Consider the following 22993-nt stretch of genomic DNA (forward strand, 5'->3'; position numbering starts at 1 on the left):
TCTGACCTTTCTCTCTAGTGATGGAGGCATCTATTTTACTAGGCCTATTACTAAAGACTTTTGGAAAGTCCTCACACTTACTAAGATACTTTACTGTCAACTTTACCCTCAATCTTCAGGAAAGGCAAGAGAGCACAAACATAGATCTAAATATCAGATCAGCTAAATTCAGAGATTCCTGAACTTCCATGGCCTAAGGTATTGTCTTTAACAACAATGAGATAAAATCTTTCTGTGGTTCCATCAACTCTCCCACATACACCGAGGAATATCATCTTCATTCCAAATTCCACATTAGTGCAATCAGACATGGCTAAGTATTGCAAGGAATTATTCATGCCATACACCAAGTCTTATAAGTAGGTACAAGTACCCTTTCCTCAATACCCTTTTAAATAACACTTGCATGACCTGAAGCCCAGATAAGTCATCTTTTGGAAAAGACATCAGAGAAAAACAACTCTAGAACCCTACTAAATCTTATCAAGTACTGTCAGTAAGGAGCACAGTAATACAACTCTAAAAGTTTGATCTTTGGATTCATGGCTTTCAAGGAGGCATAATCTAACCTGAATTTGTGGATTTTTAAGCTGAGGAGTTTTTAGAAATCCTCTACAAACAGACAATTCTCTGAAAGAGACATCTTCCATTCAAAACCATTGACCACATGTTTGTAGAGAGGTTGTACCCAAGATGCATAGAATAAGGCAGTGGATTTCTACATTTTCATCTGCATTGTATTATTTATTTTTATTATTTTCCTCCTTTTCTCTCCATGGTTTAATGCTCCTTTTAACTATGTTATCTAAATCACCCTATTCTATAGAGCACTTCATTTGCATCTTCAATCATTCATACTTGGCTGTTATTCACCTGTGAACTAGCTAACGCATACAACCAAACTGGCTTTGCACGACCTTATTTTTTTTGGTAGCCACCCAGATTCCTTTGGTTCCAGTTCCTGATAATGAATCTTGGTTTCCTATGGAACTATACTCAACTATTAGGTGATTTTTCTGATGACAAACTATATATCAGGTCAAAGAGATGGAAATCTAAAACGTTCTCTTAGGTCACACCTAGAAGACAAGATTCTTGACATCACCAAAATAATTCTCTTAAGATTTTTGGTGGGAATTAGTTTTTGTAACCAAACTTTAATAGAAATGGAACTTGTAAGGGAATTAAGAAACAACAATGTATTATTTGGAAGCTGTCATACTTTTATACAACGTACAAGTTAAGATATTATTGATATTTCTCCTTTATTTCAGATCTTCTAAATGGTCTCAACACTTTAAATTTTTTATTATATGGTGCAGAATTATTTTTGATGACTGGCTCCAAATGTTATAACATATCTGATAAGCACATAGGGGTATTTTAGGGCTTCCCTGTGGCTCAGACAGTAAAGAATCTGCCTGCAATGCACCAGACCTGGGTTTAATTCCTGCTGGGAAGATCCCCTGGAGGAGGGAATGGCTACCACTCCAGTACTCTTGACTGAAGAATTCCATGGACAGAGGAGCCTGGCAAGCTATAGTCCAGGGGGTCGCAAAGAGTTGGACATGACTGAGTGAGTGACGCTTTCACTTTTACTTTAAGGGTATATTGGCCCCAAATAGGTCACTGCGTATTCTCCAATGACTGGTATTCGATTTGTGGTACAAAAGCCTGCTAGCTACTACTCACAGACTGGATATGATCTTTCTGAACTGATGCTGCCATTCAGTAGAGTCCCAACATCATCCAGGATCCATTTTAAGCCATTGTTTTCTTTTTGAAGAAAGAAAAAGATTGTCAGATAGTTTAATTTTTATAAAAGTAGGAAAATTGGACCTTGATTTAAGAATAGAAATCTTGATCACTCCAGGGAAATTCTGGCTTTCTTTCTTCCTTTCTCAAGCATCTTTACTTCAAGCTTTACAAGAGGCCCAGAAAATATGGAGTGTGCTACCTGCTCTGATTCAAAGGTGAGCAGGTGAGCAAGATAATGCTTTTTCATACTGTTCCTGAGGTCTGTATGGTTAAAGCAATGGTTTTCCCAGTAGTCAGGTATGGATGTGAGAGTTGGACCATTAAAGAAGGCTGAGCACTGAAGAACTGATGCTTTCAAACTGTGGTACTGGAGAAGACTCTTGAGAGTACCTTGGACAGCAAGGAGATCAAATCAGTCAGTCCTAAAGGATATCAACCCTGAATTCATTGGAAGGACCGGTGCTGAAACTGAAGCTCCATTACTTTGGCCACCTGATGCAAAGAGCTGACTCACTGGAAAAGACCCTGATGCTGGGAAAAATTGAGGCAAGAGGAGAAGGGGACAATAGAGGATGAGATGGTTGTATGGCATCACTGATGCAATGAACATGAGTTTGAGAGGCTTTGGGAGATAGTGAAGGATACGGAAGCCTGGCATGCTGTCGTTCACTGGGTTGCAAAGAGTCAGATATGATTTAGCGACTGAACAACAAAAGATAATGCCACCAAGACTAAAGAACTCCTCACTTGAAATGTTCATGAAATTACAAGGGCAATGGCTCAACTGCTTTAGATATAATATTTGCCTTTCAAGGAAAAACATGTGCTACTTTTAAGTAAGAGTGTTGTTTTCACAAGCTTTTATACTTCTCTGGGATCACTGATATCACAGGACCCCAATCTCTGAGATCTAATGCCTCATGATCTGAGGTGAAGCTGATGTAATAATAACAGAAACAAAGTGCACAATAAATGTAATGCACTTAAAATCATCCTGAAACTATCCCCATGCCCCTTGGTATGTGGAAAAATTGTCTTCCAGCACCATTTATGGAACAGACTTTTTTCCACCGAATATTGCTCCCTTTGCTCCCCTGACAAATATTGGTTGACCATATATGACTGGATTTATGAATGGGCTCCTGATTCTGTCTCACTGGTCTATGTCTATTGTCTGTTTCTAGGCCAGAACCATATGATTTGACTATTACAGAAATGCCATTGCACTCTTGATAGGTACAGTCTACTGTCTATAAGTGGCTTTGGGCAGTGTGAACATTTTAACAATATTAACTTTTCCAATCTATGAATCCATATAGTCAAAACTATGGTTTTTCCAGTAGTGATGTACAGATGTGAGAACTGAACCATAAAGAAGGCTGAGCACCAAAGAATTGATGCTTTCAAACTGTGGTGCTGGAGAAGACTCTTGAGAGTCGCTTGGACAGCAGGGAGATCAAACCAATGAAGCCTAAAGGAAACCAACCCTGAATATTCATTGAAAGGACTGGTGCTGAAGCTGAAGCTCTAATACTTTGGCCACCTGATGCAAAGAGCTGACTCACTGGAAAAGACCCTGATGCTGGGAAAAACTGAGGGCAGGAGGAGAAGGGGGAGACAAAAGACGAGATGGTTGGATGGTATCAATGACTCAATGGACATGAGCTTGAGCAAACTCTGGGAGATAGTGAAGGACAGGGAAGCTTGGTGTGCTGCAGTCCATAGGGTTGCAAAGAGTCAGACACACTTAGCAAATAAACAATAACAAATCTATGAACAAAGGATACCTGCCCATTTATTTGTGTCTTTGAATTCATACACCAATGTCTTGTAGTTTTCAGTGTAGAGATCTTTCACTTCCGTGGTCACACTTATTCCCAAGTATTTTACTGTTTTTGAAGCTATTTTCTTTCTTCTTCAGATAACTGATTGTTAGAGCATAGAAATGCTACTGAATTTTTTATGTCAATTTTGTATTCTGTAACTTACTGAATTTGTTGATACATTTTCTTTTTTTGATAGAGTCTTTAGGATTGTCTTCATATAAAATCATGTCTTCTGCATATATGGACTATTTTATTTCTTCCTTTACAATTCTGATGCTTTTTATTTCTCTTTCTTGCCCAACTGCTCTAAGACTTCTAGTAATATGTTAAGTAGGAATGATGAGAGTGAGCACCACTGTATTGCTCCTGACCTTAGTGGAAAAGCTTCTAATTTTTCACCATTGCATATAAAGTTAGCTGTGAGCTTATCATATATGGCCTTTATTATTTCTTCTACTGGAGAAGGAAATGGCAACCCACTCCAGTATTCTTGCCTGGAAAATCCCATGGACTAGGAGCTGGCAAGCTATTGCCTATGGGTTCACAAAGAGTTGGATATGATTGAGCCACTTTCAATCACTCAGTCTTTCCATATCTATAAATTTGTTGAGTTTTTATCATGAACAAATGTTGAGTTCTGTCAAATGCTTTTTCTGTGTCTACTGAGATGATTGTATGATTTTTTCTTTGACTTTATTAATGTTAATTAATGCATCACATTTATTATTTGCATATATTGAGTTGTCATTGCATCCCAGGGATAAATCTTACTTGATCATAGTGAATGATCTTTTTAATGTACTGTTAAATTTAGTTTGCTAGTATTTTATTGAGATTTTTGCATCTGCATTCATCAGGGATATTGACCTGCATTTTTCTTTTCTTGCAGGATCTTTTTCTAGCTTTGTTATCAGGGTAATGCTGACCTTAAGAAATGAGTTTGGAAATGTTCCTTCCTCTTCAATTTTTGGGAGGAGTTTGAGAAAGATTGGTGTTAATTCTTCTTTAAATAATTGGAAAAATAAGCAGTGAAGCTGTTTCTCCTTGGCTTGGGAAGATCCCCTGGAGAAGGGAATGGCTACCCACTCCAGTATTCTGGCCTGGAGAATTCCATGGACTGTATAGTCAACGCAATTGCAAAGAGTCAGACATGACTGAGCAACTTTCACACAAGTAAGTACTGAGATTAAGAAGTTCAGAAATAGAATAGCTTATGATGAAAAAGTCCTGAGTGTGGTTATAGGCATGAGTTATTAAAGCAGTATTGAGAGGAAAGACCTTGAACTTGTAGAACTCACAGAACTAAGAGGCTACAATGTAGGATGGACTCTCTACATGCATCTACATGACTATTTCATCCTAAGAAAAGATGAACAGAAAAATATGGACCATCATAATGTCCATCTGACTAACAGCCAACAAGTCAGTAAGAGCGTAACTGAAATGAAAGCAGTTCTAACAGCACAAAGATCCATGACAGAGGTGAAAAAAATTTCAAAGAAATCTGTTCTCAATACAAAATTATTTTTGTTCTGAATCATCACTATCACTGTCAATGATCCACAATCATCTCAGGATCAACACTGAATGGAAATTATACAGCAATCATGAAAAATGTCACTTTAAAATGTTATTTATTGCTATTGTTTTATTTTAGTAAATATTCAATCATCACTTCTCTGACTCTTAGTTTTCTCAATCTTAGGTCTTAAGAAGGAATTACAGGACTTTACATCTTCTATAATTGAAAAGCCTCCCTCAGATTCACATGTCTGTCAGACATTATGAAAACTCACAAAAGTATAAAAGTTAAACAAATCTGTTTGCATTTATTTTTATATAACTCTAACATGAAGTCTCTGGGCAAAGAACTAACAGTGTGTTTGCCTAATAGCTCAAGGTTTTCAAGCTAAGGTAGCAGATTTCACAACACAGAAGTCAGAAAATTTTACGTTAAAGTAAACAAAATAAAACAAAATTTTACCTATTTGAAGTTTTCCATTGACTTTTTTTTTTGATTATTAAATAATACAGACATTCTGCTGGAAACAGAAACCATTCCATTTACTAAAACTCCCAGTGGTATAAGTAAGGACCAATTTCAGTATGGCCCTCCTGTACTTCTTTTCTTGACAATGATCAGGAAGAAGACAGTGATATCATTAAGTGACAGAGAACAATATCTAAAAAATTAGCATTTACACAGCACTTTTCTCATAGAATCCCAAAGCTTTCAAAGTATAACCATTGATGTCAAATCATTTCAAGGATATAGGTAAGGAAAAGCTATTTATATTTCCTTCTTATAAGATAGGAAAATAAATAATACACAAAGTCAAATTACTTCCATGCAAATGTTATTGGTGACAAAACAGAAAAATAAAATTATGGTTTCTTCATCCTTGGTTTAGGGCATTATGTTCTAAAACATGCTGCCTGTGAAGATAAGATCTTTTAGAAATTCATAGTTACAAAATGATTATGATGTATCCTCTTAGGAATCTTTGTTTCTTTTTTAGTTAGATTCATTTAGTGTGTTTATATTATTTTAGTCTGTTCTCAAATAACTTTTTGGCAGTGCTGCAATTAAAGAGGGCTGTCATGTTTGAGTCACAGAGGAGCTCATTTCTATCCTAACCAGTAGTGTTATCGAAGTTCTGATGTCAGCTTGCAAAAACAACTGGTATAAGGGAAATATTCATTAATATATTGATAACGATATTTTTAGAAGGCAAAGCTCTAAAATTCGTATTCTTGACATTAACTTTCCCCATTGTTTTACTTCATTCTTTCACTAAAATGTCATTTTTAGCTTTCCTTCTGGCTGAACCACAAGTTCTAATCCATTAGTCCATCTGAAATAATGATATACTCACTGGCTCTGAGAATGTTCTCCTTGCTGCTGCACCTGGACTGGACCTGCAGAGAGAGCATAAACTCAGTAATTTAGGGCTCATGACAAAGACAGACAGATATGTATGCATATTTAATGGGCAAACTCCTGAGGTCTAGGAGCAAAGGCTTTATGTATCGCACATACCATAACATGTAAATAAAAATGTTAGTTTTTTCCATATAGTTTTAACTTATCCTTTTCTTACTTAAAGAAAGGACTGATTTCTAGAAAAAAAATGGGGCACAATACTGTAAATGGGACAAGGGTAAAAGTAAAGGCATTTTAAAATTGATGTGTATTTGAAATTAGTATATGGGGAAAAATTTAAATTACCACATATTCAATTGTGAATTCAGTTCCTTAATAGTAAAGGCACTGTGCATATCTCTTGACTAAAATAATAATGCAATTCAAGTAATAAAGTTGTAATTAAAGAGTCCTTGATAGTCATTTTTAGTTACATATGTTAATGAGGGGAAAAGAGAAATTATGAAATTAAAGTCATTAATTTGCCAGTTCTTAAGTGTGTAGATATATTAATCAGAAACTAATGCTGATTCAAATATTTCAAAGTGGAACATTCTTTTAAATATTGCAAAACTAATGAATTCAAGAGCCATGTTTGATGACACTGACACTTGTTAATTTCAGAGGAAGCAGTTTAAACACCTCTTCTTCCCACTCCACAGCAGCTTGCCCCAAATGGTATACACAACAAATTAACTTCTATTGCTTAACACAGTCTACTATTGTAATGAAACAAATTATGAAAGGAATGTTGCAACTTAGGGTGGGTTATGGTTGTCCTTCCCTGAAAAAAACAAGTGTTAATGTTTAAAGAAAGAACAACATTAATTAAAAAATCACAAACATACACAAGAAAAACACACACACACATACCAAAAAAAAAGAAAGAAAAAAAGGGGAAAAATAATTCCAGATGTTAAAGTTATTCTCTTTTGGGCCAGATTGTTTAATTAGTTTTAAATACACTAGAATGAAGAAACTAGTCTGGAAGATAACATTCTTAAATGCTTTACTTACAGTTTTATTGAATAACAATTCTGGACCAAATGGGAAAAATATTAATGACTACTTAAAATAATACAGGAAGGAAGACACGAGAGCAAGGAAAAGAAAAAGGAGAGAGAGAGGCTTGAGTAAATCTAGAAGATAGAAAAGAAACTATGGCCTTATAGAAAGGGACAATATATAAGTGCAGAATATTCTGCTATTTCTTATTGAAAATTTATACCAAGAGAGTAAGAATGACTAATGAACTTGCTTCAAAATAAAAAGCAAGTTGGCATACCATGGAATGAAAATAAGTATTAACTATATCACTACAGCCTTAAAGGAGAAAAGAAACAAATACTAATAGACAAATAATAGATAAGCTTAATAAAGAGATAAACTACATTTTAAAAAGCCATTCAAAGAACACAAGAGATACTTAAAAGAGTGAGAGAAAAATCTGGGATAGAGAAGGAAAAGAAAGGGGGAAATGTTAAAAGACAAAAACAGTTCAAGGAAGTCAAATGGAAGTCAAGAAGGTCTTCAACAAGATGTAGAAACGGAAGGAGCCCAAACCCATAGCGCAAAGCAATGTTTGCGAATGGAAAGCAGCTCCTTTGATCAGTAATAGTTACTCTTAAGTCGTAGCCTCTATTCCTCCAGAGTTCATCTTTAAGCCCTTCCAATCTAGAGTGGAGCTAGTGTATGGATAGAAACAAGAGATTTACAATGAACAGAGCAGTTCAGATGAGTAGTTCAAATTGTCTCATCAAATGTTTCAACAGATTATATATTGTGTAAATGGAAATGGAGGTGAAGTACTAGCTGTTTTTACCAAAAAAGCGAACCAAACCAAAACCACAATAAAAAAACAAAACAAACAAAAAAACCCTCTCCCTTCCTTAGGTGGCTTAAAAAACAAAAAATTCATTCATAACATGAATTTAATAAAGAAACTCAAGTCTTGCTTTGTGGCACATAAGTTTAGAATGATACATTTCAAACACTTTTGGAAAGAGAAATTTGGATGATGAAACAAATTCAAATTTTTAAATCTGTGAATTTAGGTTCAAAAATTGCCAACATCTGTATAACCAATGTTTTCTTATTTATATTACATTGGCTATTCGACTCAAATTTGAGGGAAATTACTTTCAAATTAGCTTAGTGATTTTGAGTATACATTAAAAAATTAAGGAAATTAAATTAAAACATTTTAATACTTGTGCATGCAATAAATGCCCCTTATTTTTGTACCATGAAACTGGTTGTTTTTTTAATATTGACTTAATTTTATAAAATCCCAATAGGAAGACTTTGCTTAGCTCACAATGTAATGGGGTTTACTTAAAAGGATAAAGATGAAAAACAACTACTGTTTTTGTTCTCACAGTGTTAAGTCGCTTTAGTCATGTCCGACTCTTTGCAATCCTATGGACTAAAGCTTGCCAGGCTCCTCTGTCCATGGGATTCTCCAGGCAAGAATACTAGAGTGGGTTGCCATTTTCATATTGTAAGAACAATATGGACTATAAAGAAGGCAATACAGGTCTGTCTTGAGTTCTATGGTTTTTTGTTATTGTTTTCCTTTATCTTACCCAATTTGTCAAGGATTAAAAATGAAAAGTATGGCCTTGGATGATCTATTACTTTATTCTACTGTATTTCGTTATTTTACTAAAATTAACATTTTTGGTATTGACAATTCCCCTTTTAATTCAAATAAAAACTAAAATCATGTGTAGAAACAGTATAATACATTAAAGTTAACGGAGGAAATAAAAAACACAAGAGACTTACTGAAAATTTAGGCAATTAATTTACTAATCAAGACTGCTTTCAGAAATCAAATAACTCATTTAATTCATTTCAACATGTGTTTACATATATAATTTTTGCTGAAGATCACATTGTCCATTAAGAAATCTTAAGCCATGAAACAGAAAACAAAAGGGGGAAGAGCACATAATAAATGGTAAGGAAAAAAAGTGAAAATGCTTTAAACAAAGCTGAGGAAACTTTAACAAACAACCACAATCTTTAGATACAGTTAGAGAAGTGACTTACCTTATGCTTAGGTCATAACAAGAATAGCACAGTGTTTAAAGTCAGCTCTTCATTATGGGAGGTACAATTGAAAGCCATAGGTTATAATAACATGAATTGCTACACAGAAATGAAGACTTGTTCAGCCCAACATGAAAAGCTAACTCTTATGGGAGAACATTTCAACTTATGTTTAATGCAACATGAAGAACATTTGAGGGTGTAAACATCAAAACACATGAATCTCACAACAATAAGAGAGAGACAGCCCAATCTCTCAGGAACACAGAAGATTTAATCTGTGACACATAAGGGAAGGCACATCACTCTAACATTGAAAGATGCATGCATAATATATAAGCATCTACTGACAGCCCCCACCCCCAACCCCCACCCACTTGTACACACACAGGCCCACTAAGATACAGGGAAAGAATGTAGTGCCAAGCTGTTATGAAGGAAGCAGGACACACGGAAGCGCAGCAGTGGTCAAGTGATTTGAGAGGTGTTCTTCCCTTAAACCATCCCATCACCATGCTTATTTTAAAGAAGCCAGGAAAAGACCCCCTTCAATGCTGCAGTAGCTACGAGCCCCCAGCTTGAAGCTAGTGTGTGGAATTTTGATCACCGTTCCCTGCGATGTCAGGGGCTCTCCAGTGGAAGCCAGTTGTGCAATACCAGTTAGTGGGGTACAAATGTGTGAATAACAAACACCCTTTCCCTTCTGCATTTCACAGAAGTGAGGGAGGAGAGAAACAAAATAAAACCCATGTTAAGAATAGGTTCATAACAATATAAAGATGTATAAATATTAAAATGGAGACTACATTTGATTGCAGGTTAATCAACTCAGGTTTCATAAAACTGACTCTCTTTTGCTGCTCACCAGGTTAATTTGCATTCTTTTTCCTTGAAAATACTTGGAATAAATCTACACAATATGGCTCATATTTAAAGATTCTGAGCAGTTGGTCAGGTGGGGGCAAAGCCAAGAATAAAACAAATCATCTTCTTTGATGAACATTAAGAAAGCCCTCTTTATTTTTAGCACGATTTTACTGGCTGGCAGTTACATTTTAAATTAAAAAATTAAGCTTCTGTATTTAATTTGGCTTTATTTACATTTAATTTTGCTGTATATATGCTTACTTATACAATCTGAGAAATTCTATGTCAATGGTTTGTTTTAAATTTTAATATTTAAATTTTAAAAAGCAAATAATAAAGATGACTACCTATTTAAAAACTGTAAGACTCCTATGTACTTTTCTCTACCGTCAATTAGACTTTTTTTTTTTTTTTACAATGAGCTGTTCCTGTCAATAATATGGTTGTATTGGCTTATTACAAAAAATTTCACCTTTGGTTTTCTTTTATTGATGAGAGTAGTTAACCTGACCTGCTTTATTTTTTGTCTGAGACGTGTTTTAATTCATGTGTGGTATACAATTTAGTTAGCAGATTTTTATTTTTTAAAGATCATTTACTTATATTACCATTTTCTCTTCCTCATCCTATTCTTAGCAGTCCAGAATATCTTGACCTTTCCTTTAGCATGTCTTTATCATTTTAGGCTCTAGGCTCTCCCTCCTTTAATCTTACTTTCTTCACTGGAAAAATAAAGGCTGTTATGGGACTCAAAGGAGATAGTACCTATATCAGTGATTTTAAACTATAAAGGTGGAAACAAGTACCAGTGGTTGTTATGATCAGTGGAGCCACTGACAACTGTGAAATAATTCTGAATTATATACCCTCTTCATTATAACTTCCCCATCAGCTCAACATGGAGGCAAACTCTTATTTTTGATGGAAAGAAAAAAGACCTCAACGTACAGTTATATGCTTTTCTCAATAGGAATTGAGGAAAACTTTTTGGAAATGACATAGCCATATAGCTATATGTATACTGGTAGGAATGAAAACCATACAATCTAAGGCATGGAGAAATGTCTGAACTAGCTCATCTAGATTATTTCTTGTACTCCTGAGCTTTTAGTCCTTAGACAAGCTACTTCCTATACTGCTGCTGCTGCTTCGCTTCAGTCATGTCCGACTCTGTGCGACCCCATAGATGGCAGCCCACCAGGCTCCGCCATCCCTGGGATTCTCCAGGCAAGAACACTGGAGTGGGTTGCCATTTCCTTCTCCAATGTATGAAAGTGAAAAGTGAAAGTGAAGTCGCTCAGTCATGTCTGACTCTAGCGACCCCATGGACTGCAGCCTACCAGGCTCCTCCATCCACGGGATTTTCTAGGTAAGAGTACTGGAGTGGGGTGCCATTTGCCTTCTCTGACCTCCTATACTATTTGTTCTTTAAGATACAGTTTAAATTGTATCTGGGGCAAAAAATATTCCTTAGTTCCTCAACTAGAAAGAATTTCTTTTTTCCTTGAACTCTGTAACAGCCTTATTCAGACAGAATTCAGCTATTATAAAGTTCACTTAAGTACACATTTGATAGCTTTTAATAGATCTATCTGGCTGTATAATCATTACCATAATCTAGTTTTAAGTTTACCTAAATTCTTAAAGCCTTTTAACTAAACTTCTATTGTAAGAGTTATCATAGTTACTTTCATTCCAATTACTGACGTAGGCCCCCAAATATACTGTACATTTTTGGAGGGAAAAGGACCATGACTTTAATTCTCTTTATATTTCTTACTATATCAAATATGGTGCTTTATACAGAGTAAATATTTGTCAACTCTGAATGTTTATTTTGTAGTAATTATATATTTTTTCAATCCCAGCAGATTCAAATTTATTATTTACAGTGTAAGTACGATCATAGCTATTACTGTAGTATTGTAAAATGTTTATTTGGACCTGCCAATATTGAGAGATAACATGAAAAAGATGTGGATTATAGCAAAGAAATAACCTACAGAATGACTGTAAGAATTAGGAAAACAGATTACTATTAATACTGCTTAAGTTTAATCAAATAGTGACATTTGGAGTCCAATAAAGGTTTTAGGTCAGGTTAAGAAGATTTCTTATTTCCTAAGAGAACAGGATGTTTTGTATCTCATAGGTCAGCTCACTAGAATGATAGAGATATTTGATGTATCACAGTCTTTTGGACATTAATTTCTCTACCTTATTAAACTTATTTAAGAGTAATCTATCTTTGAAAGAACAAACTTCACTGAATATCATTTACTCATAAAAGTAAAATTTAAGAGGAGAGAGAAAAAGGACCTCAGATTACTTGCCTCTTTAGCCTACCATGAATGAAAAGAAAGAAAGGATTGATTTGAACAACATTAAGCCAACAACTCTACAATCTTAGACTTTTAAAATCTATTTCTTTCTCGTCTCACTTCCTTTTGCAAAAGTGGAGACGTGGTCTACAAAAGCTCTGTTCTGTAGTTCTATTCATTCATCACTTTATCTGGATAAGTTAGGGTATAAGTATTTGGCTCATCTGAGCCTCATGACTATTTATTTGTGTTTGTGATATCACAATAAATATGCAACTGAACTCAGAGTTTTGGTTTATTTAATGCCCTCTGGAGTCCAGTGATATGGTTTCTGATACTTAGACATGACATTCAATTTTAAAAATCATGAAATTTTAATTTTCTTATCCACAAAATGAGGAAAATTAAGTAGGATCATGTATGTAGAAGTAAAGACTACTGTAAAATGAAAAAGAGCAATACAAATCTAAGTCATCATTATTATCCTTATGTACATTTTAAGTCACCTATATTTTATACAGGTGGAATCTGAGACATAATGAGAATAAAGAATTTGCTTTAGATCATGCCATAAATCAGTGACAAATCATTAGACTATCACTGCCAATTTCTAGACGAAAGTGTCAAAAAAGACTGAGGTAAAGTGTGAGGTTACCTCTGCAAGGATTAATCTAATATCGTGTTGTATAATTTTAGTCAAGTTATCTCACTTCTATGGGACTTAGTTTCTTCACCTATAAAATGAAGATGTTTCCAGGGGTTTCAACTGAGGTTGAGGCCCTTTGGGAGAACCTGTGAATAAAAGTGAGTATTCCATTCACTAGAATGGAGGGAAAATTACAATTATTCACCAACCTAATTAAATTTTATTACTTTAGTTCATTATTAGGTGACAAACTATAGTAATATTAACATAATCTATTATAATAATCATCAAATTATTATGCATATTTAAAAATACTGTTCATGTCACCAAGATTACAAATTACAGTAGTGTCTAATGACTTGATACTAGATTTTGTCATTTAATGCATTTTAAAGGCAGTGTTATTATTACATAATTTTTATTAGATATTTTGTTCATGATTTCAATTTAATTTTTTTTGTAATCCCATGTATTTTATTTCATGTATGTTTAAAGTATTTTTCTGAAACAAAGTCTGTAGGGTTTGCCAGATTCCCAAAAGGGTCTATGGAAGCAAAAAGGTTAAAAAAACCTTGAACTACAACAGATAACATCTAAGCTTCCTTTTATCTCCAGGATTTTGTAACTGTAAGAAACCTTAACCACCTCCATCTGCTGCCTTTTATCAAATTACATATAAAGGAAGTCTTTCTTTTTTTAAGAAAATTAAATATTGGTCACTGAATTAAGCAACTGCCCCTTTAAAAGACCATCTCAGAAACAAAAAAGAAACATGGCTATTAAGAAGTTACAAAAACCTCAGACTTAAAAAAAAATTTCTGCTTTACTTGTTATTTTCCCGTTGGTTTAGATAATTAAATGGAATAATTATTTAACATTCATCACATTTCAAACTCTCTAACTAAAGGTGAACTCATACACACACACACACACACACACACACACACACAAAGTGTGAATGTGTTTCATTAATTATCTTTTTAATTCAGCCATGTGTTGATCACAGGCAGAGAGCAACAAGGCTGTTATCTAACATATATCTTTGCAGGCACGTGGACAATATTTACAAGCACCATAATTTTACAAATCTTTTCCAGAGGACCAGTCTTAAATGTTTCCCCACTGTCATTTAAATCACTACTGTCTCATTAAATTCCACCTAGCTTTCTAAAGTCTGAGGTAAACATGAAGAATTTATCTTCTTTCAGTATTAACCTCTTCTAAAAGAAGTTGAACTATGGCAGGTTACACAGCTGGTGAAGTGAATAATCACCATGTAAAATGAGAAGCCTTTATGTTGCTTTATAGGAAACATGGCAAGTTCCTTATTCTCAAAGAATAATATAATAGGAAGAACATGTAGAAGAATAGAACTGATCACACCATAACTCAACAGAAAATTAATCTGAACATCAATGGTGAATATTCTTAAAGTATTTCCCATTTAAAGCTTTAATTCTAAATTGAGTCATTCTCAATGACCTCTAGAAAATTTGGAAATCCCAGGTTGGTCTTCTCTTGGTACCAAAAATATTTGTGAGTTTATGTTTGTTCTGAGGATTTTAATGTTGATCATGATAATTATGAGGAAAATATACTACCTAATTATAAACACACACATGCATACACACACACATATATAATAAAACAAACCTAAATATTTTTTGACTAGTAGGGATTTTGAATTATTCAAAATATTATTCATCTCAATCTTCAGATGAATAAATGATTATTTTACAGAATAATTTACCTTCATTCTAGAGATGAAAAAGCCAGGATTGTTACTGGCTTTAGATAATACAGTACAGTAGTAACGGAACTTAACCCTCTTGACTTCTAAATCCATTTCTCTTAACACTAGTAGAAAACCTTATGTTTCTAACTTACCAACAGCAATCACTGTATTCCTAATCACACCTGAATTTTCATTGACTTTCTGCTCTTGACTATTCCTGGTAGCAATGAAAACCATTTAGAACAGGCATGTGAATGTAGGAGTGAAGAAAAACTGATGTAAAGGCAGTTTGGGGAGTAGCACTCTGGAACCAAACTGGATTTGAATCTTTTGGCTCTATCATTATTAGCTGTTAAAACTGGACAGGTCATAATCTCTTTGTTTTCTTATGTATAAAATGAGAATGATAGCAATAAATATCTCATAGGTTTGTTGTGAAGAAAATGAGATAATATGAAATAAGGTGTTTGCTTAGAAGAATATCTGGCCCAGACTCAACAGTGTATAAGTATTAGCTATTACTAAGTTTGTTGTTATTATTATCATTCTTTTGCTTGGATGGTATTCTAGATCTGTAATAAAGAAAGCTGTCTAATTTCTTTTGTGATTTTGACAGCTCTCATAAATAAGATCAAGTAACATTAGTTTAGGTAAGTATTTGAATAGAAATTTTAAAAGAACTAATAAATCTCATGAAATAAGGCCCTTGTACAAGATAGGTCCAGTCAATAATATAAAAACCTGAATTATTGAGCACTTGTAATTATTACCATTTTCTAATACTTGACAGAAAACCATATTAGTTTTCATTAACCATGAATTTTGAAATGCTGAGTTTTTAACTAGATTCTCCTTGATATTCTTAGAGTAGTACCAGAAATGCTGACCCAAAATGTGGCTCTTTGGCATAAAGATTATTTTGAGAAAGAGTAGACATAAAAGAAGCTCTGACACAGAGTACAAGTTACCCTTTTGCAAGGGAAATTTACATTTATAAAACAAATTTCCATTTATACTACAGTCTCAGTCTTCTGGACCTGAAGAGAAGGATGACTCGAAATCACAAGGTATTCTTGTCAAAGGAGAAGGCACCGATTTAATCTGTGTAACAACCCTTATACCTGTTCACCGAACTTTTCCCAGTAATCCGTCTGTAACTGGCCTTCCTGTTCCCATCTTCCATTTGTCTTTAGTTGAGGATAATATTTAAACTGGTAGTTTAAGCTATCTTAGGGAGTTACCTATTTTTTCCTGGGTAGCTCCCAAGTAAACACGAGGTACACATGTTAACAAACTTTCGTTTTCCTCTTGTTAATTAGAATCACAGATATCTCAGCAAAGATATCAAATAGATACATGAAAAATTATTTGCCTCCTCTAACATTCTTAAATGTCATGTCATATCACTTATTCATTAAAACAAAACAAATTACTATTTTTATTGAGTATAATATACCATGTAAGAGTATGGCTGCACTGTTTACCTTTCTAAATCAAAGGTTGTTATATTGTAGTTGTTAAAAAAAAATTCAACTGAGAAAATTTGAGGATCTACTTGGCTTTATTCAACATTACATGAATTGAGCGGCATCCCAACCAGTAATTAGTAAGGAGCTCTGAGAAGCTGAACAAATAGAAGGTTTTTGGAGGCAGAAAGGTGGTAAGACAAGACAAAAATATTTTGTTAGGCTACCTTCCTTGGTATATTCAACCCTGAATATTCATCGGAAGGACTGATGCTGAAGCTGAAGCTCCAATCCTTTAGCCACTCATTAGAAAAGACCCTGATGCTGGGAAAGATTGCAGGTAGGAGGTGAAGGGGACGACAGGGGACGAGAAAGGACAGGATGGTGGGATGGCATCACTGACACAGTGGACATGAGTTTGAGTGAGCTCTGGGAGATGGTGAGGACAGGGAAGCCTGGCGTGCTGCACTCCATGGGGTTGCAAAGCATTGGACACGACTGAATGACTGAACAACAACCACCTTACTTGGGGGTGGTGGAAAAGGGTGGGGGAAGGCAGCTATCTATCAGGTGGTTTGCCTCACCAGTGCCGCTAGCCAGGAAATCCCAGACTGACTAGTTAAAGGTTACATTCCTGGGAGAGGCTGAAACTGGATGTTCAGGTATTAATCCTTGATTTGCTGATGTAGGGCTTAGCACAAAACTCCATTTTGGGCCTGTTGTTTCTTTTTAAACACAGCATCAGTTTAAAAAGCTGTGACTTTTATTTCTCTAAATGCTTAATTATTAATAGTATTCATAAGGTATATGGAAGATATATAAAAGTAAGTAAACATTTCTAAAACATATTAATAAGCAGTAATGATTTAGAAAATGTTTAGAAATTTCCCCTGAGGCCTAGAAATAAGAGCTAAGTATTTTGAAGCCTTATACTGCAGCCACATGTAGTGCATATTGGGCTTCCCTGGTGGCTCAGATGGTAAAGAATTTGCCTGCATTTCTGGATCAGGAAGATCCCCTGGAGAAGGGAAGGGCTACCAACTCAAGTATCAAGTCTCTCATTACCTAACCAAGTAAACAGTTAACAGATATAGCTTGATACTATTGTTAGACTCTTGTTTGCAGTGTACCAGTCCTTTCCATTTTCAAGTTTTGGATGTCATGATGATGATGATGATGAAAGTCACTCAGTTGTGTCCGACTCTTTGTGACTGCTGCTGCTGCTGCTAAGTCAATTCAGTTGTGTCCAACTCTGTCTGTGTGCGACCCCACAGATAGCAGCCCACCAGGCCCCACTGTCCCTGGGATTCTCCAGGCAAGAACACTGGAGTGGACTGCCATTTCCTCCTCCAAGGCATGAAAGTGAAAAGTGAAAAGTGAAGTCGCTCAGTCATGTCCGACTCTTAGCGACCCCATGGACTGCAGCCTACCAGGCTCCTCCGTCCATGGGATTTTCCAGGCAAGAGTACTGGAGTGGGTTGCCATTGCTTTGCGACTGCATGGACTATATATTCCATGGAATTCTCCAGGCCAGAATACTGGAGTGGGTGACCTTTCCCTTCTCCGGGGGATCTTCCCAACCCAGGGATCGAATCCAGGTCTCCTGCATTGCAGGCAGATTCTTTACCAGCTGAGCCACAAGGGAAGCCCAAGAATACTGGAGTGGGTAGCCTATCCCTTCTCCAGCGGATCTTCCTGACCTAGGAATCGAACCGGGTCTCTCCTATTGCAGGCGGATTCTTTACCAAATGAACTATGAGGGAAGCTTGGATGTCTAGGCTTAAGGAAAGGAAAGGCAGAAAATTCATTACCATTAAAACTGAACTTTTAGCTTACAGAGAAGACATAACTATTAAAAGTTATTTTTTTAAAAAGAAAAACTCATGACTCTCATACAATTATAAAATGAACCTGTTAAAGATTTTATCTAGTGTTAATTAATGAGAGAACCAAAAAGATGGTCTAATTTGTTCAAAAGAGAAAAAATACACATATATGGAATATCAGTAATATCAAAATGAATTTACACATTAATTGAGCAAAAATTAGTTGCATCTCCCACTGGATTTAATATGTATTTCTATGGATTAAAATACTACAATTCAATACACAATAGCTCAGATGATAAAAGGAGATGATGACCCAGAAGGATCTAGATAAGACAGCCAATAATCTTTTTCATTCATTTCAAAGTCTTTCACAATTCTACCTGATAAATTTTTGACATGGGTAGGGTATACCTATTAATTGAATTTATGTCCATAAATCGAGTTCTAGTTTTGTGGTTTTTTTTTTTTTTTGAGTTTTTCTCCTAGTGTATAACCTTGGTTTCTAAGATTATATGAAATATCTACTGTAGCTACTTTTAAGTGGACTTCAGCATTTGTGTTATCATAATATTAAAATAAGTTTACTATATTGAAAAAATGGCATAAGTTCTTATGAAATTTTCATTCTTTTAAAAATGTGACTTCCAAATCTTAATACACATACACATGTGTAGTTTTCTTTTTCATCCAAGTCCAGTGAAAACTCAGTTTGAATATAAACCTTATCTTGTCAAGATTCAGGTCATGAAAAATTCTTAAGGAAAAGAGAACAACCTTAATATTTATTAAATTGAGCTGGTCGGTGTATGGATATTTGTCAGATATACTCTTTACTATGTATTTGATATATTTAATTAAAACATGAGAACTGTAAAAAAAGAAAAGAGGGAACTGATTTACCGAAGGGCATTGGTATAACACTGACTATACTCACAAATATTTTGGCTTAGATTTTTTACATTTAGAATTAGGGATCATCTGTATATCCTTTTGCCCTCTTTATTTTAAGAATACAAATGCCAAGGTTTCAATCCAAGTATTTTCCATCTTTTTTTTTTTCTTCACTAAATATATAGTGGACTGAGAATGCTGTTAAATTTTAACCACTAATGTTGACAGTTTCACCATTAGCCAATTTACTCCCTCAGCTCTTCTCAGGGTTGTTTCAAGTAGCTTTGCAGTGCCTTGCGTTGCTCAGTTGTTACATGAGGAATATAGCCAGGTCAAACTCCACAGAAACACATGCACAGAATTTTCCAACTCTTAGATCTATTATACACTAGCTATTCTTAAAATTTTTCCACATAGGGAATTCTTCAGTAATAATTCTTCCTTCTATACATGCTTCTTTATTCTTTATTTACATTCTCTATAGAACTGCCTACTTTCTCCTCTTTTCTTAAATTCACCACCCATATTACTTCTTTCTGTTAAATGTTAATAGCAAATAACATGGGAGAGATCAGGGTGATTTTTCCCGCCACCTTTCTTTTCTTATCTATATTCTTTACTGAACATGTGAAAAACAAGACAAAAGTTGTTGAAAATGAAATAGAAAGTGTCATTGAAAATGATAGACATTTGACTTTTTTAGAAATTCTAAAATTCAAACCTTTTAGTATAATATAGATTGACCATTATAGTATTTGTTCAATTCAGTCTCAGTCAACTGCTGATAGATTTATTTTGAACCATCAACACATCCTTCCTCAGTCCTTCCTCTGCATACATATCTGCAATAAGATACTCAGGATTAGTTTACAGTCTATAATCATAGAACAGTTGTTAAGCTGGCTTTATAAATTGCAACCCTGGATGCATTAGCATTACATTTTAACTCATCTAAGCTAAAAAAGGCACACATATACTTAAGTCTTTTCACAGGGTCACTGTATTTTAGACTTAGAAATTTTACAGGTAGAGATGCTACTTGTAAATTAGAGGTATCTAATTCATTTATGCTAATTCATTCATTCAGATTACTTCTTTTATACTGCTGTGAACTAACAGGCCTAAAATTTAGGCACAATATATGCTTGGGTCACTATATTAAACACAAGAGCAGCTATGTTCATCCCATTTTGTTCCTTTACAGTAAAATGAGATACACTTATTAATTTTAACAGCAATTATTAAGAGGGTGAAATATAGGAAACTGTATATAATAATAAGGTGGGTGAATGTAAATAAGGTAATAAATAACGGACTGGGGATTCTTACAGATTATTTCTCCCTTCAAACTTCTTACACCAACCTTTAAAATATCATTGTAGACCTAAAAACACCAGTATCATCCCTGTTCTGAAATTGTCTTTTAAAGTCAAAGGCATTGCTTACAAAACTTTAAAGACTGTGTATGTAAGAAAATATTTTGAATTACATCATGACTAATCTCAAGTAGCAAAATTTCCTTTTATGGGTGGGATATTTTTAACAGAGCGATTTAAAAAAAAAATTAAAGCAATGACATAATATGACTACATCTACCAGGATAAATGACTCAATAAAGCAAAGCCCAAGTAGGTAACTCTGCTGCAGCTAAGTTGCTTCAGTCGTGTCTGACTCTGTGCGACCCCATAGACGGCAGCCCACCAGGCTCCCCCGTCCCTGGGATTCTCCAGGCAAGAACACTGGAGTGGGTTGCCATTTCCTTCTCCAATGTATGAAAGTGAAAAGTGAAAATGAAGTCACTCAGTTGTGTCGGACTCTTAGCAACCCCATGGACTGCAGCCCACCAGGCTGCTCCGTCCGTGGGATTTTCCAGGCAAGAGCACTGGAGTGGGGTGCCATTGCCTTCTCTGAGGTAACTCTATGGGGATAATATTTCAGACCAAAGCCTTGAAACAGAGGTCAGTTATTTCTGAAAGATAGATAATTAAAAGGATAGTGATACAGGTGGCCTCAAAGAGTGGTACCTATATGAACACTTTAGAAATGCTACTATCACTGACCTGTTGTAGTGAGAATGGCTACAGAGATCCTTGCTATATGAGACCCTTGCTATATGGCGGCATTTAAGGTTGAACAAGTAAGCCAGTTATTTTGACTTGTCCTTTGAACTATTGAACTGTGCTACATGGCTCTAAAGCAGATGAAGTGGAGAGATTACAGGTATATGTGCTATGTATAAAGGGAAATGAACTAAAGGAGGCAGTTTACAGGATTCTAAACTTCTGGTCATCTAGCGTTTTTTGTTTGTTCAAACTTCACTAACCTATACATCAAGGTTGGAGTAACTGACGGTTGTATGGTTCAATTACTGTCCTTATATTTATCTGGAAACATCCAGAAAACAGAAACACTGGGCATTAGGGAATCTAAAGATGAAATGCCTTATTTTAGGACCATTCACTTGCTTCCCATCTTCTCAAGATGAAACTGTAATGTAAAAGGAAAAAGGAAGATTTTTTTCACTTGGAAAAATAGCATCTAGTTTAATTCACTTGCTTATGAAGAAAAAATGCACACATGAAACCAGATGAATGCTTCATGGAACTGAGAAAAGGTGCTGATCACATGATCCTTAAACCAGTGCTCCCAATAAACATTTAAAATACTGAAGGCAATTAAAGAGTTGTTTACAAAAACAGTTTGAGACTGTCATGGATACGAAGGAGTTAAGTCATATTCGGTATATTTAACACTGGATGATTAGGCTGTGAAATCTGATGGCAAGACAATTAAAATCAATCTCATTTTCACCCAAACTACTTCAGACTCTTGAACCAAATATCTGAGATTAAAAACTGACGTTTTCTCTTATAACCTCTTTCAGGTCTCAATGGCATCCTATTTTTTTCTTTCCTACACTCTCATTCATGTGCATTCTTTGAATGGATGCCTACCTCCTCAAGTTAGAAGTACTAATGACTAATTTAGCAGTGTTGAACTTGGGTCTCTTGCATTGAAGGTGGATTCTTTACTGTCTGAGCCACCAGGGAAGCCCAATTTAGCAGTATCTGACTGTGAAAGATCATTTTTCTCCCTCAGTTTTCACTTTCATTCCTGAGGAATTCCCTTCTCTGTCAAGCACTGTAGAGATGTTCATCATTAATTACTGTAGTTTTAATACTGAATGTAAAGGTCTACATTTTGCTACAGAACTTTTCTTTCAGTGCAAATATACACAGCAGCGTTCTCAAAGAGCCATGCATTAGTTCATGCCATGCTTGTCAACAAGAACAGTTAGGCATGGCAGCCCAAACAGAATTAGATTTAATTGTTGTGTGCTGGGATAGCAGCAAGTTGCCAGAGAGGAAAGAAAAGGAAAAAATAAAGCGGCAAGCCTGATTTTTATGACTGTAGGCAATACTGACTGCAGAATGGCCAGGACAAATTTCAAAAATAGACCCTTCTTTTCTTATCCTAAGGCAGACTTAGAAATAGAACAAGGAAAATTGCTAATATAATTGAAAACTCCGGCTACAAAAGTCCATATGAATCTGAATTCCATTCAGAGTTCCACGGAACACGAATTTAAAAATATTCTTAAGGTCTTTCTGAATTTACCCGTGTTCTATAAGTTGTTGCTTTCGCTCTGCAACTGTTTAATATGGGAAAGTCAGAAT

The 22993-nt window shown here is 35.1% G+C and overlaps 1 protein-coding gene across 21 annotated transcripts in view; it reads right to left on the reverse strand.

The window, feature by feature from the left end:
• GPHN (gephyrin) overlaps positions 1-22993 on the reverse strand; it is a 535403-nt gene that overhangs the window by 140725 nt on the left and 371685 nt on the right. For all 21 annotated transcript variants that reach the window (XM_086320195.1, XM_086320194.1, XM_086320189.1 and 18 more), the window contains one exon: positions 6461-6503. In XM_086320195.1, coding sequence (XP_086176321.1) covers positions 6461-6503 — 43 coding nt within the window. The remainder of the gene's footprint in view (positions 1-6460; positions 6504-22993) is intronic.

The sequence above is a fragment of the Bos grunniens genome, chromosome 10 (assembly GCF_055505025.1).
Source record: "Bos grunniens cultivar Pamir isolate PY7600 chromosome 10, Bosgru_T2T1.0, whole genome shotgun sequence".
NCBI classification, from domain to species: Eukaryota; Metazoa; Chordata; class Mammalia; order Artiodactyla; family Bovidae; genus Bos; species Bos grunniens.